At 41.9% G+C, this 16,030-nt stretch overlaps 1 protein-coding gene across 5 annotated transcripts in view; it reads left to right on the forward strand.

Annotated features, from left to right (window-relative positions):
* The window catches only part of myo6b (myosin VIb), a 33,057-nt gene that overhangs the window by 10,723 nt on the left and 6,304 nt on the right, over positions 1-16,030 (forward strand). For 2 of the 5 annotated variants that reach the window (XM_061082677.1, XM_061082676.1), the window contains 16 exons: positions 997-1,154; positions 1,469-1,560; positions 2,013-2,085; positions 4,452-4,579; positions 5,332-5,427; positions 5,683-5,853; positions 6,880-6,918; positions 7,113-7,206; positions 8,196-8,326; positions 8,571-8,648; positions 8,826-8,955; positions 9,924-10,014; positions 10,913-11,063; positions 12,116-12,324; positions 12,430-12,508; positions 15,251-15,411. In XM_061082677.1, coding sequence (XP_060938660.1) covers positions 997-1,154; positions 1,469-1,560; positions 2,013-2,085; positions 4,452-4,579; positions 5,332-5,427; positions 5,683-5,853; positions 6,880-6,918; positions 7,113-7,206; positions 8,196-8,326; positions 8,571-8,648; positions 8,826-8,955; positions 9,924-10,014; positions 10,913-11,063; positions 12,116-12,324; positions 12,430-12,508; positions 15,251-15,411 — 1,881 coding nt within the window. Of the gene's footprint in view, positions 1-996; positions 1,155-1,468; positions 1,561-2,012; positions 2,086-4,451; positions 4,580-5,331; positions 5,428-5,682; positions 5,854-6,879; positions 6,919-7,112; positions 7,207-8,195; positions 8,327-8,570; positions 8,649-8,825; positions 8,956-9,923; positions 10,015-10,912; positions 11,064-12,115; positions 12,325-12,429; positions 12,509-15,250; positions 15,481-15,507; positions 15,559-15,757; positions 15,765-16,030 lie in introns of all 5 variants that reach the window. The other 3 variants (XM_061082678.1, XM_061082674.1, XM_061082673.1) reach the window with 3 other exon arrangements.

The following is a 16,030-nucleotide window of genomic DNA, read 5'->3' on the forward strand; positions in this document are numbered from 1 at the left end:
AGCTAATGATTTTATTTTGTGCATGATTGCAAAGTGTTTTACTTGCAGGTTAAAAGGCTCATGTACAGAGGGGGAATATGGCACAGTACCGGCAATGCTGCTCTGTACTTGTGGTGGTGATGTGGTGTTTGAGTGATGGGGGGGCACGTTTGGTGGATTAATATTTCAGGGGGGCCAGATGCTTGCCTGGCCTGGAAGTGTTTTCTCCACATAAATAATGCAGCTCGTATCTGAGGAGGCAGGCGTGCATGGCCGCGGTACAGTAGAGGCCCCGGCGTCTGGGGAGCAGGTGGAGCTTAGGGGTTTTGTGATTAAGTCCCAGTCTACCCAATGGGAGGCTGAGGCTAACAGAGGGGGGGCGGTGGATGTGATGGTACCAGGGATGAGGGGTGTATCTAACTCGTGTGCATATGAAGCATTGTATCTGATAAAAAAAAAAGAAGCCTGCCACTGAGGTTAATTGTAAGGATCACGAAGAAGACATAAAAGAGCCTGTGTATTCTCACGAGAGTCAGGATGTGGTGGAATATTCCTGTTTGTAATATACAGTGTTTTTTCCCCCCATTGAGACGGGAAAAGAAAAAAAGGATCAAACTGAGTAAAGAGCAATCATAGCAACAAAAAAAAATACAGACCATATCATTTTAAATTCATCCTCTCCATCCTCTGGGGGAGCTGAGTTGAACTCTGGGCCACTGAGGATCTGCACCCTGCCCGAACAGTCGACCCCCGTCAATAATTCAAAATAAAAGGTGTTGGAAGAGTCGTCAGAAACCCTCATTTTAAAGCGGTCGCCTAACTTGACTGTTAAGTTCGGAAGGGTAATGGCGCATTAAGCTGCAAAATGTGTCACGTTGAGACGGCGTAACTTTTGCTGTCACATGGAAATTGGGTTGATTTAAAAATAAATAGATAAAAGAGAGGGATTTAATAGGCGCCCGGCAATGACCCCGTTTTTTCGGACCGTGTCTGCCCCACTTTGTGTGTCCCCTGCAGGGTGCCTCTCAAGGTGGAACAAGCAAACAACGCCCGGGACGCCCTGGCCAAGGCCGTGTACAGCCGGCTGTTCGATCACGTGGTCAAACGGGTGAACCAGTGTTTCCCCTTCGAGACCTCGTCCAACTTCATCGGGGTGCTGGACATCGCTGGGTTCGGTAAGGAAATGCAGCCAGTGGTTTACAAAATGGAGATTTAGCTCAATGAAGTTTTGCCAACCTGTAAATTTGCAGCTTCCAGATGCAGTTTGTGCTCCCATTGGTTTGTTCAGTCCAAAGATGCACTTATCTGTCCAGCATGTTTACTAATATACGAACCCTCATGTACGCACACACACACAAACACACTTCATTACCAGGCCACTTTGCTTAGAGAATTAATTTCCTCCTCTGCCATATTTAACACAGCATTTTAATGTTTTTCATTTTGGATTTAATTGAAATGTGTTTTTGTTCCTGCTTCCCGTGTTTAGAGTATTTCGAGCACAACAGCTTTGAGCAGTTCTGTATCAATTACTGCAACGAGAAACTGCAGCAGTTCTTCAACGAGCGCATTCTCAAAGAGGTGGGTGATCCGCCGTCTGGACTCAGGTGGTTCGGTGTGGTTTACTTCTTCAGTCCTGGGAAACCTGCCATGTCATGTCACTCACGAGCCAAACCCTCACCTGCCAGTAGGAGGTGGTGGGGGCTGCAAGCTCCTTCTGTCTTTCCCTCTGTGCATGTTTTCCCTGCGTCTCTCTCTCTCCCGTGCGCTCTTTCATTAGAATGCTAATTTCTCGAGGGACACGACGAGGCTTGTTCCTCCTCCTGTGATCTCTTAGCGTTATTTCCTTCCAAGGTTTCAAATTAATGCTCCACTATTCTGGTTTCGGCCTCTTTCTCATTAACTGAATCGCGTATTACGGGTTTGATGTTTTTGTTTGTTTGTTTTTTGAGGTGCCACTAAATATTTGATTATTAAACCTCTCTTTCAAACCGGTATTTCCAGCATTGATTTTTGACTTTGGGTCTGTGCAGGAGCAAGAGCTGTATCAGAGGGAAGGGCTGGGCGTGAATGAGGTCCATTATGTTGACAATCAGGACTGCATAGGTAAGTTCCTCTCTGAAACCCTAATGGCCCTCAAACTCTGTGCATCGATTTTTGGTTTTATTACATGTCTGTGCGGACAGATTCTTTTCAAAAGTTCATGATTTCCCTGATGAGATGTGTCACTGTCGCTGTCTGATGAAAATGATGGAAATGATGGAAATGATGAAAATGATGGAACTGATGAAAATGAAAAGTTTCAAGGCAGATCACTAGAATGGCATTCAGTAGATCACTCAACAGTCCCCACCAAGCTGCACCCAATTTTACACACTCATAGATATGAGTACTCTAAATAGGCCTGATTTCTTGATTATTATCCCTTGACAAATTGGGGAAAATTTTTAAAAAAATCAAATAATGTTAAAGATAGAATAAAAAACCCTGGATCTGCCCTCTGATCCAGATCTGCACCAAAATTGTGTGGCTTCTTTCCTGACCCAGACAGCATCCTTCCACCAAGTTTCATGGAAATCTGGTTATTTTTGTGTACTGTTGCTTACATAATCTCCACTCTACCAAGGGCCGTCAGTCCCCTTAAATTCAAACCAACTGCACCAAATTCCCCAAACTCATAGATATTAGTTCCCTAAATTTGTCAAGATAAAGATCAATTGAATATTGTCTGGTAAATTGGTGAATACGTCTTGCAATGATGCAATGTCCAGATCTAAACCAACATTTACTGGGTTCTGTCTTGTTCTGCCCATGTCCCAACTCTGTGCCAAGTTTTGTGAAAATCCATTCTGTAGTTTTTGCAAAATCCTGATGACAAACCAACAGATGACAGTGGCCAAATATAAAAAACATTCCCTCCTGAGCAGAGGAAAATAAAAAACCTTGAACACGTCTATTTCTACGACAGCCGACTTGATGTGGTTTCAAATGATCAAAAAGCTACATGTGTCCTGGCGTATGTGTGTTGATATCTACATGTATCTCGCACCATGGGTACATCACTGGGTGACACTCGGGAACATCATTAAGATGAAGTGCTGCCTTTAATGTAGTGACAGAGACGTGGCTGTCTACAGAGCCCACACGCCACAAATGTACTGAGGTTGGTTCAGGTGTGATATCAGGTCACCCACATGACATTCATTTGGGCCATTCTTTGGGCTCTGGGCTACACGTCACAGAAAATACACCTGTCACAGGGACAAAAATACCAACGGCTCATTATCCAAGATGCTGGCATATCCGTCTGTGTGGAGGGAGCAGGCGTGATGAGTATTTGGAGGGCTTATGTTCCCTTTTGTGCCGCGAGAACCCGGAGAGATGATAGCACCTTGTTTCTGTTGTCCCCGTCCTCGAATGCATCCTCACATTAATGGGATGAAGTCGTCAGTGTATCAAGGTGAAGCAGTTTGATTTGTATTTCAAAGGCTGTGAATATTCGGGTGCGAGGTTAACTGACAACCGTGAATAACTTTTATGACTTGCAAATGACCGTTTGGGTTGGCCATTAATTCACCCATCAATCTCCGGGATTTATGCACAGGTGCTTGGCCATGCAAATTTTTAGTTTTGGCTATTAGATTATTTTCCAAACACAGCGAGACGCATGAATTATTCAGACATGAAGCTCAATGAGCGTCCTGATGAACACGCTCAGTGCTTTCAATATTCCCATTCAGAAACAGTAAACAGTGGAAATCTGCGAGAAATCTCATTTTCAGAAACTAAATGTCGAGTCAAAGGTCTTTGTACGTTATAATAGACCGTGTTGACAAGGCGGCCATTTTCCTCCGACATCACGCTCATGGTGGGAGGCGAAATGAACAGAATAATGTCGTACTACTCGTGAGCGGATATCACCTCCCTGCTCAATAAAAGCTAAAAGGCGTATGTCAATTGTGTTCACTTTTACCTAGTCTGAGTACAGAAGTGTGTGTGTGTGTGTGTGTGTGTGTGTGTGTGTGTGTGTGTGTGTGTGTGTGTGTGTGTGTGTGTGTGTGTGTGTGTGTGTGTGTGTGTGTGTGTGTGTGTGTGTGTGTGTGTGTGTGTGTGTGTGTGTCTGTGTTGGCACTAGCTAGTAAAAGAGAGGTAGAGAGAGAGTTGTGAGGAAAGATCCCAATTAAAGGAAAGTATCGATTATGTGGTGATCAGTTGAGGAGTCTTTGAGATTGAACAGCCTACATGCGGCCCCTGAATTGAAACACAGCTTATTGTTGATGTTATTCCTCCCTCACAAATTCCCTCAATACTTTGAGAGAGCAGAGATTAATGGGATTTGTTGTCGTCTGTAACCATATATTGATGCTTATGGATTTCGACATACTAACTTGAAGTTCTTATACACGGTATTTACTGTACATTAACACAAATTCTAGCGCTATGATTGATGGATAAATATCTGTTGTTTCCAGACCTAGTGGAGGCAAAGCTGGTGGGAATCCTGGACATTTTGGATGAAGAGAACCGACTCCCGCAGGCCAGCGACCAACACTTTGCTCTGGTCGTTCACAGCAAACACAAAGACCACTTCAGACTGACGGTCAGAGCTCTTTCCCACACTCCCTCCCTCTCCCTTCTCTTCCACCGCGCTTCTTATTATCTTTCACCTTTTGTCCTTTATTTCTCTCCGCTCTTCTGCCATTATTCACTTTCTTTTGTGTATTTAGCCGCACCGCGGTTCTGCCATTGTGCCTATTTTCACTCCGGCTGTGCGTTACAGCAGGTTTTGTGATTGTCACACAGTTCCATTCCCTCCCTCTTTGTCAGTGGCTGTATCTCGGCAAGCATGAAAATGCAGCCTTGACACCGATTCAGGCTAAAGATAAGAGCTGCGGCGGCCACATTCAAATACAAACACTTATAAAATAGAAATAGAATAAAAGACATGAATTCTAATGTGCTTCAATATGCAGTGAGTTGACATTTCTGCCATTCAGTTTTAAACTTGAAGGAAAAAAGATGTATGGATTCCTCTCTGATTAAGCTATTAGGGCTTTAAAATGCTGCTTGCTACATTTTCTGTTCAAGAAGAAAATGTAAAGTGGTTCTTCATAATCCTTGAGACACAAGATGATTGTGACACAAACTCACATTACACATCTTGACAGTGTGCACTTGTTTCCCTTTATATCCATGCAAGTAAACATATTAAACAAGTTAAATTTTTCTGTAGAATGTTTGTGATGCCTTGTTGCTGCTGTAGAGATGTCGATGGATACGATCAGAGCATGTTTGGTTGTGTGTTTCAGCACACTCATTAAATATGATTTGCTTTCTTCCTCTCCCACTCAGGTTCCAAGAAAGTCCAAGCTGACCATTCACAGGAATCTCCGGGATGACGAGGGCTTCATCGTCCGGCACTTTGCTGGAGCCGTCTGCTATGAAACGGTGACAGTGTTTTTCAATTATCACAAATAAAATGTCATAAAATGCTATGAATTGTTTCCTGAAGCTCAAGGTGATTCATTTAAAACTCTTAGGATATTCAGTTTATACAAAACAGCAAATGCTCACAATGACAAAACAGAAATAGGTCTCCTATACGAATAAAAACTAGCTTTGGTGAAGTTATCCCCTAACCCTAACCCTAAAGCTCTGTAGCTACATAAATGTTAATGTGCGTATGCATGTCTGTGTTCGCAGACCCGGTTTGTGGAGAAGAATAATGATGCCCTGCACATGTCCCTGGAGAGCTTGGTGTCCGAATCCAAAGACAAGTTTGTTCGAGAGCTGTTTGAGAACTCCAGCACTGCCAAGGACTCCAAACAGAAGGCTGGCAAACTGGGCTTCATCAGCGTCGGCAACAAGTTCAAGGTCAGTGTGACTGGTAAAGTCGACACTTGTCATTTCTCATTGTCAAAATCCCGAAAGCTGATAAAAAAAATAAAGTTTTTTCATTTTTACATTATAATAATACCTTTTAATTTGTCTTTGAAAAAGTCTGAAAAGGAAGAATAAACGTTTTTAGATAATAAAAAATATTATCTTCAGGGGCCTTTATATAATATATTTTATCTTTTTATGTATTTATCCTACTGGACTTTTTAAAGACATAACCATACAATATATTTAAAAAATAAAACGATGTATGTTCGCAGGTTGTGTCCGGGAATGCAAAATTGGTGTTTGAAAAACGCTGCTCTACTCTGTGTCTTTCTCTATCTCGTATCTTCTTCTGTAACTTTTCTCATTTTCCACTCCTCTTTCCAATCCCTCTCTCTGCGCCTCATTCACCGCTCCCCTCTTAGGTTTCCTCCAGTCCCCTCTCCCTCTTTCCTCTGAGAAAACCTTCCTTGGTGGATCAAGCTGGATAAAGTCAGCTTGAGGTATAATAGAGTAGGAGTCAGAAAATAGGATGAGTGGTGAAAAAAAGAATGAGGGAAAGAAAAAATGAGGTGAAGTGTTCAGAGTGAGATGGAAGTACACGGCGTTCACCCAACTCCAGTTTCCAGTCTTGTCTCTTACTTCTATGTGAAGCACGTCTCCTTCAGATTTGACTTTTCTTCATCACTTGTTATGTACCTTCACAAATGCATGAGACATCGACTCAAGCATGAAGATGATGTGCCAGATGAGTTCATTTTAATTAAATGTTTGATTCCTAAAACCGTTGTTAGCAACACACCCTTCATTTTGGCTTTTTATCTCAGTTTTAACATAATTCATTCATAAATCACTCATTTTGCACGGTATGTCCTGTGTGCATACTTGGTTTGAAGCATGTTATGTTCTCCAGTATGTTCTTCCAGTTTTCCCTCCTCCGTCTCTGATACGTTCATGACGAAACCATTTTTAAAAAGTCATCGTGAAGCATTTTGTTTCGTCTGTTTGCTTCCACAGACTCAGCTGAACCTGCTGCTGGAGAAGCTTCGCAGCACTGTGAGTCAAATTCACTTTCTTTAATTTCATATTCAGTAGAAAACTCGTTTTGAATCACCCCAATCAAAAGTATGTCATGGAATATATATGCTGCAGGACTATAATTGAGTAGATATGTTTTTAGTCAGGCACGGCCTGAGATGTCAGGGTTGAGACAGATCCATTTTTCCCCGACTAATGTTCGTTGTGTGCAGGGCTCAAGTTTCATCCGCTGTGTGAAACCCAACCTGAAGATGGTGAGCCACCAGTTTGAAGGAGCTCTGATTCTTTCCCAGCTGCAGTGCTCAGGTAACAACACAGAAACATATCATAATAGTCTGTATCTAGAACATATACACCTAAGAACCTGGTGCAAATATATTTCTATAGCCATTTTCAAACATGAGCTCTGGAAAACGTCTGGAAAATTGGGTGTAGACATTTTTCCTGAGTTTGACTGTCACACATGAAGAAGGCAGCAGGAGATTGTCAGATGAATTCACAAAAACAGAAAATGTCCTGAACATTCAGGCTCATGGTCAGAACATGCAGGAGACATGACACAACATAAATTCTGCTGCAGATATCAAATTTTATCTTGAATCTTGTTTTCTTCCCCAGTTGAAATCTTTTTTTTTTGTTGCTTGCGTGTAACAAACTTCGTCAATGTGGCCACTCGCTCGTTGGGACAATTTCTTGCTATATTCTCACATGGGCTTACTCGCTCACTTACATTTGTGTTCTCACTTACAGCCGGTCTGGAAAAATTCTAGACAATGTCCAGACAGTGCACATCTGAGAGCAAAGTAGCAGTGTTTAGATTTGTAGTTAAATATTGGACTCTTGTTCAGGAAGGAAATCAGCAATGTAGGATCTGTAAATTTATGTCTTTCGCACTGCTTCTCAAAGTGGTTTCAAAACAGTATTGACTGAAAAAAGCCTTAGAATGTTTTTGACTTTATCTATTGTACTTCATTTTAGTGCAGTATATCTGTTTTGCACACTGCACTGTAATGCCACAGTTCTTAATAGTTTAGTTTCCTAGTCATACTAAGTTATTTCTGTAAGTGCTGAACACACAGTTTGGACACTGACTATAATAACCTAAGGGGATTCGTCATATTCTAAATTTAGCTTTAAAACCAGGTAAAACTCTGCTAATTTAAAACAGTGACTATAAAATGTGCATTACTGACAGGAACAGAACAAACCTGTCAGTAGTTTTCTGTAATTCCTCAGGTGATCCAGTTTCTTTGTTAAAACCCTGTTTTCTTTGTTTGTATGGTTGTTTTGATCAGGCATGGTGTCAGTGCTGGACCTGATGCAGGGGGGGTTCCCCTCCAGAGCCCCCTTCCACGAGCTCTACGACATGTATAAACAGTACATGCCAGACAAACTCACACGGCTGAACCCTCGACTCTTCTGCAAGGTGGGATAACACAACCTGTTTTGATGAACAGTTTCTCCTTCAGTGGAAACATTTAAACTGCTGTGGGGTTGAAATAACAAGTTAATCTGTTTGAAATAAATCCAATTTAGTTGCGCATTTTGTACGAAGCCAAAAACACTGATATTTGTAATATGATTAACAAACATAAACAGATCAGTGCCCTAATTCTTTACCATTTATATAATATTGCTGTGTCACTGAATGTAAATGTGTTCCTCTGCAGGCGTTGTTCAAAGCTCTGGGGCTGAATGACGCTGACTTTAAGTTTGGACTGACCAGAGTGTTCTTCCGCCCTGGAAAGGTAAAGTCAGGTCCTCTAGACTCATTACCAGCTCATTATCTGCACCATATGCTGCACTTCTTGATATCACAAGTGTGTGTGTGTGTGTGTGTGTGTGTGTGTGTGTGTGTGTGTGTGTGTGTGTGTGTGTGTGTGTGTGTGTGTGTGTGTGTGTGTGTGTGTGTGTGTGTGTGTCAGTTCGCAGAGTTTGACCAGATCATGAAGTCGGACCCAGACCACCTCGCAGAGCTGCTGCAGAAAGTCAACAAGTGGTTGATGTGCAGCTGCTGGAAGAAAGTCCAGTGGTGCAGCCTGTCCGTCATCAAACGTATGTGAAATCCCCCGACACGCCACAGTCTGGAGAAAGAAAGTAGAACACCATATTCCATGTGTTTAGATCAGGTCTCACATCGGATGCACCAGCATTTTCTGAAATCTACAAAAATTACCTGTCTCGCCATGTTGGATTATGATGATTACACACGAGTGAAAACATCATTAGGATTATTTTATATTCAATTTCTTACAAACTGAACCTTTAAACTATTTTAACTTTGCAGTGATTAGATCCTTTCTTATTTCCTCACAGTATTTTATGGCTCTTTCAGCCGTACCAAATCATATCTCACACTTTTCCGTTCATTCTGCCCGTGGAAGGCAGCAGCCTCCAGCGATATAGAATAGTTCTTTCAAAGCAGTTCCTTGAACCATTACACCCTGTGCCAGGTTATTGATTCCCACCATTTAACAAAGTGCAGGCTTGCCTCTGCTTATTTGTGTGGAAGCATCAAATGAAGCTACATCAGCGTTGATAGCAGAACATTGCCTCTGCATGACCTGACCTGAGGAAATTTAAGTTCCCACTCATTTATTACCTTCAACACTTGAACCTTGTTATTACACTTTCATTTGCACCTGTATATGTTTGTGTGTGTGTATGCGTGTGTGTTTGCCACGGTGAGGGGAAAGTGCACAAACGGTAATCCGTACTGCTTGTTTTTGTGAATTCCTAAACTCTTAGTACTCAGTATGGCAGTAATATTATAGTATTATAGTGTGGCTGTGTTATTAGCTTTATTATTTCCACAGCTTTGCAATATTTCTTTCTTAAAAAATAAAGTTTGACTGTAGCTTTTTGAATTTTAAATGAATCTTTAAATTTACATTGGGCTTAAAATGCCTCAAATCCCCTTAAGAACAAGTATGGAAATGATATAATTCTTTCAAGTTGTGCAGATATGGGTTTGTCATTTGTATTTAAGTATTTTTACACCTGTTTGTTTGCGTCCTCTACAGTCAGGAACAAGATGAGGTACAGAGCTCAGGCCTGCATTAAGATTCAGAAGTCTGTCCGCATGTGGTTATGCAAGAAGAAGCATAAGCCACGGTGAGTCTGCCCCTGTTCCACATACACACAAACACACACACACACACACACACACACACACACACACACACATACACACACTTGAACACATGCATCACTCCAACCATATTTCTGCTCCGCGACCTTTTCCCTCTTATATATTTTTTCCTTTTTATTCTACCCTGTACTCTCTCCGTCTTTATTCAAATGGCTTCACGCTTGGTGAATTCTGATGGATTTCCCACATCGTGCATTAAGGACTTCAAATCAATCTATAAAGTCATCTGTTGTGAAATTACGTGTCACTCTGCTGCTTTGGGAAATACCACACGACTTGCCGTATTGGGTTGCACTTGGAAACATGGCTCCAGTGAAAGCAACCATTTAGATAATGGGTTTCACAGGAAGGTTGTTGAGAGTTGAATTTAATTGTGAGTGGCAGATTGTTTAAGTAGAAACGTTTCAACACTTCGAACATGTAGTTATGAAGGTTGTTATTTCTAACAGTACAAAACAATCTGTCTATCTATACTATAAAGATATATCTATGTATATATGTACGTCATATTTATATATATATATCATTCATTTCAGTCCATCTTTATTTTGTCTTTATGGGTATATAGATACAGTTTTGTTCAGCTGACATTCAAATAACTCTGACCCTTGTTATATCTCTGCTTGCTCCTATGACCTATGGGCAAATTTTATTAATATATGATAAGCAGGGTTAGCTGGTCACCTGAAATCACATATGATCGGAATAATTCATGTTTACGCACCTGAGTTCAAGATGAGTCATCAAAAATAATTGGAAGAAACTCTTCTATTTGATATTTGTCACTTTTTTAATCCGTGTCCATTTAATCGAACTTGTGTTATTCTCCAAATTCTGAAAAGCATGTTTCCCTCCTCACAGCATCGATGGTATGGTGAAGGTTCGAAATCTGAAGAAACAAATGGAGCGGTTCAACGAGGTGGTGAGCGTGCTGAAGGAGGGCAAACAGGAGATGGCCAAACAGGTCCAGGATCTGGCCTCCTCCGTTGATGCCCTGCAAGCCAAGATAAAGGTGAGAGACTACCTTTACTTCCTGTAGCCCCCCCCTCAACATTGTACACGTTGCCTTTTTCTGAAGTACCCCGTGTTCCTGTCTTGTTCATTCTCTCATAATCAATATTTTCAATCACCCCGGGATCAAAAGAAGAGCCGGGCGGAGGAGAAAACACTCTCCTCTCCAGTGATTTAATTTAGTGAGGCTGTTTTGCTAGATTATCAAACTGGCCTCATGAAATCCCAGCTCTCCCTGTGCAATAAGCACCAGTCTTATTGGACCCTCCAGGTGCAGCAGATCATCACAAACCCATTTGATTATTATGCAGAGATTTGGGCTCTGATTTTGCTGTCGTCACCCGGATGGAATCATCAGGTGTGACCGGAATGCTCATGGGTTCCTCAAGGTATCCTGATTGACACCCACGCACCAGTGACTCTTGACCCTTCCTCTACCCTCTACCTCCCCCAATTCTCCTGTGTTCCTCGGTTAGCCTATTAGCAGCCCCACAGTGGACGCGCGTGGCACCGTGCCTGCTCAGAAATCGCTCCCGGCATGGCATCGCCGAATGAATAATGCAGGAGGTGCCAATGGCTGTCATTCAGGCCTCTATACGTTGGGGACAAGACCTTGTCATCTTCCCTCCCTGTGCCACTCTAATGAATCTTCACGATGCTGTGACCTCTTCTCCCCTCGACGATTGTCTGACAAGTATAGCGGGGGGGCTCAGCATTGTGGCGGCGGAGTGTCAGTCAGCAGCTTCCATTTGTTTTGCCACATGGGAAAGTTGTGCCAGGGTAACTGACGGGTGCGTGCCAAGTCAGAATGAGTGAAAGATTGTCGTTCTCTCTTAAATGCCAGTAGACAAACCTTGTATTTAACAAACCTCAGACTTCTGTGCCGGGCATCCTGCGGGAATCTCACCAGATATTATTATCCACAAACACCTTGTGGTGATGGTGTTCAAAGCAACCCAGGGTTCTGAACTCTACTGAGGCTAGAGGATCAGAATTGATTCAAAAGTTAGATCAAGTACATTTTAAAAGTCTATGTTGATTTTGTGATCGTAGACCACGGTGATGACTTGGAAAGAGATCGACACAGAGTACCAGGGGCTGGTGAAGCGCTCGGAGCAGCTGCTCTCCTCCATGCAGAAGAAGAAGCAGGAGGAGGAGGAGGGCGAGAGGCTGAAGCACATTGAGAAGGAGATGGACAAAGAGAGGAAGAGGAGGGAGAAGGAGGAGCAGCGGCGCAATCAGGAGGAAGAGGACAGAAGACTGTAAGTGACGATGTTGTAGTCTACATAATTGGAGATGTATGAAACTATAAGCTGTCGGTCTCATCTAAGATTGTTTTTCTTTATCTATATCTATAAACATTATAGGAAAGCAGAGATGGAGCTGAAGAGGAAGCTGGATGAAGAGGATAGAAAGAAGCGAGAGAAAGAGGAGAAAGTTATACAGGTTTGGATCTTTCTCTACTGTTGGACTGAAAGGTTGAAAGTTCAAGACAAAAGTTTAAGAAAAGGACACAATATATGTTTAGAAACCCAGTGACATAATGGACCCCTTATTCCCCTGCAGGGGGACAGTATTATCACAGTTACACAAGATGGTTTCCCAGAATTCAATGCTTCAGTTTCCACAGTATGTGTCGCATTGTTTCTGGTAAAGTGAACAGGGTCTGAAATGTTAAAGTTTCTACCTGTTTCAAGGCCAAACATTAAATCAACTGAGTGGTTCAGTGGGCTTAGCAACAGACTGTGTTTCTCAGGTATAAAGATTGGGTTTTAAAAGTATTTAATGAGAGTTCAATCAGTTAGATCAAATTAGAACGGCACTCAGAGTGGTGCAAACCTCCGCCAAGGCCCAACAGTCCCCTTCAATTTATTACATTTAAAGCTGCACCGAATGACTTCCTTCCAGCATATGATATCAAGAAGAATATAGCTAAAACAACAGCCGATTAATTTATCGGTAAAACTGGTAGACACATAATTGATCCACGACGACAATATGATCGTTTAATAGTTTGAATACATTTTTATTCAAGTAGTTTTCCACAAGCATCCCAACACACCAAGGATATTTCTAAAACTGTCCCTTCTTCTGCAGCAACAGAACAATAAGTTACCTTCAGGCAAATGTCAGGACTGTAGAAGAAGAATTTGACACGGCACCGCACTGAGCTTACAAACGAATCCCACTGCAGGAGAAAAAAACAACGCTACAGCACCAGATCGATTCTCATGTTTCCTCTCAGCGGTAATCTCTCCTCTCCGACTGAAACATTAATTTGCTCTTTGGACTCCCATGGCAACGGCTGGGTCATGACATTGGTCTGATTCCCTGAGGGTTTCCCGGGGGGGTCTTGATTAATGATTCCACTTCTACCACTGAGTTTCCCCCATAACTGAAATACTTCATCCCCTACCTGGTCCTCCTCCTGGCCTTTCCTGACATCCGTTCATCCGTCTTTTACATGCACAATCCACCTTGTCTACATCCACTGCTCTTTTTATTCACTCAGCAGCAGTGGGCTTTCTGCACCAGGACGTCATAGGCCACGTGTCTCAGGAGACAAAGTTTGTTTATCGGTCCAGCTCTAAGCCTCAAAGCAGCAGAAGTGAACTCTGTCAGTGTGTAACTTCAGTGGCACTTCATGTGTTCTCTGCTGTGTCAAAGGTCCGTCTGGCACTGCAATCCTCCTCTCTGCAAACTTTTAAAAAGGGTGTCTTTAAAAGTAGGGTTATGTTTGGGGCAGTTGGGGCATTCATGTGATGTCAGAATAATTGGAAAAACGAGTTCTCGACTGGGTAAATTCAGGTGAATGTCATTTCAAAACAGGTAAAGTTCACTTACAAACCAATCTAAGTCATTTTAAAATCAGCTCTAAATTGTAGTTCCTAATTTCAACTTATCAAATGTTTTTCTTTTGTCTTTTGCAAACTCGATCTCTTTCATTCGCGCTTAACTAGATCATTTTTTATTGTCTGCTTGTTTTAACATTTTTAAGTGCATGTTTCACCCCTGAACCTCTTCTTTGCTCTTCATTATTATCTAAATACAATATTAAAAAGAGCTGTCAAGGTTTTGTTTAAACGCTCTTAACAAATAAATACAACACATTTTGTTTACAGCGTTCATGTCTTTTCAACATTCCGACTTCGAAGCACATGAACAAACGGATCTCAGAGCTTGAGAAAGGTGCACTTCACTTTACTGTTTACTTTCTTACAGGGGAATACCACTAAACTGGAGGCTTCTTATTTGTTACCCTTATCACCCTCAGTGGTGTAGTTCATATTTTCGGAGCTGTTTTTAATCTAATTGTTTTGTGAGCATCCCACATGCCTTATTCTCTTATTCTGCAAAAGATGTATTTGAAGATGTGTAGTCAGTAGAGATATTGATTTTGTAAATGGGTAATGGTCAAAGACTTGGCTGTTTCCTTATGAAACAATCAAATTACACAGATATGCATAGAAAGTCTGCGAGAAGAGATAAATATTGATTCAATAGTTCTATATGTGATCCTTTTATTTTGACTTTTTTTCAAAATATGTGTTTATACTGTATATGTATGTATAGTCTGAGAGAAAAGAACCAAGAGAAAGGTTTAAAGTAAAATGCAGATCATTGTTCAAACCATCCAAGTTTTCAGTTTTCTCATGGTTCAGTCTGATCATGTATCCGGGCTGATGGTCGGACCATTCTACAGTATGAATAATGTATTCTTTACTGGAAAGGTTTTCATATTTAAAGCTCCTCAGAGAAAAGGATCCATTGTGCACTTCATTTTCTATAAGGAGAAAGGTGCATATACTGGATACAGCTGGATACATATATCTATTGATTCATACATTTACAGCAAGTCCATTTGGCAAGTTTCACTGGAAAGAATAATTAATAAGTTCTCTGATGCACAAATTAAAAAGCTGAAGTTTGAATATGGGTCAAACTAAACATTCCTTGTTGTTTTATGCTTCCCGGTTGTGTCTAGACAAATGATCAGTAAAGCTTTATCAGCAGCCGGGATAAACAGGTCTAATCACAGCTCAGCAGAGCTCTAACTGTTATGAAGGCTCTGGCGCTCATATCAGCACCGGTAATTAGACAGGATCTAGATTTTTGTTGATTTTATTGAGTAAACACAATAAGAGTAAAAATGTTGTGGCGTGTGTCTTTGTGTGTGTGTGGATTCAGGCGGAGTTGGATGTCCAGCTGGCTGTGGAGCGGGAGGAGCAGGTCCAACGCACCACTGTGGTGGAGCAGGAGAGACGAGACAGGGAGTTAGCCATGAGAATCGCCCAGAGCGAGGCGGAGCTGATCACCGAGGAGGGCCAGCTGGACCCGAGCCTGCGCAGGTACCGCACCGCACCTGTGAACCCAACAAGCACACCTTCGAGCACACGACAACATGCATGTGTAACCGCGTCTCCTGTTGCTGTGTTTTCTCCCAGCGAAGAGACTTTTTCAGATCTTCCTATCTCCTCATCCTCAGCCAGAGCCATGTAAGATATCGTTGCGGCGCTCTGTGACCGCCCATGTCCAAGCACACCTAACACCAACAATGATCACCCCCCCCCCCCTCACTGTCTGTCTGTCTTAAACTCGATCATAGCATTAAATCTCCCAGATGATGAAAATAGATGCAAGATTACACCAGCAATGCAAAGCCAACAGAAAAAAATGATTACCAGTCAAATTAAGATGTTTGGTGTTGTATGTGGCAAGAATCTTGAATTATGCCATTTACAATAATAACAATAATTTCTGATCTGCACTAGCACGCAGTGTTAAAAGCTCGTCTGTTCCCTTTGCAGTGCTGTTGCACAACACAAGCTGATGAGCATGACCATGTTTGTGATTCCCCTCTCTCTGACACTCACCGTTAACAAATGTAGCTGGTCAGGTACTCATGTCCTCTAGATAGATACATAGATATATATATATATATATAAATATATATATACATAGTTTATA

Source organism: Limanda limanda, chromosome 12 (genome assembly GCF_963576545.1).
Source record: "Limanda limanda chromosome 12, fLimLim1.1, whole genome shotgun sequence".
NCBI classification, from domain to species: Eukaryota; Metazoa; Chordata; class Actinopteri; order Pleuronectiformes; family Pleuronectidae; genus Limanda; species Limanda limanda.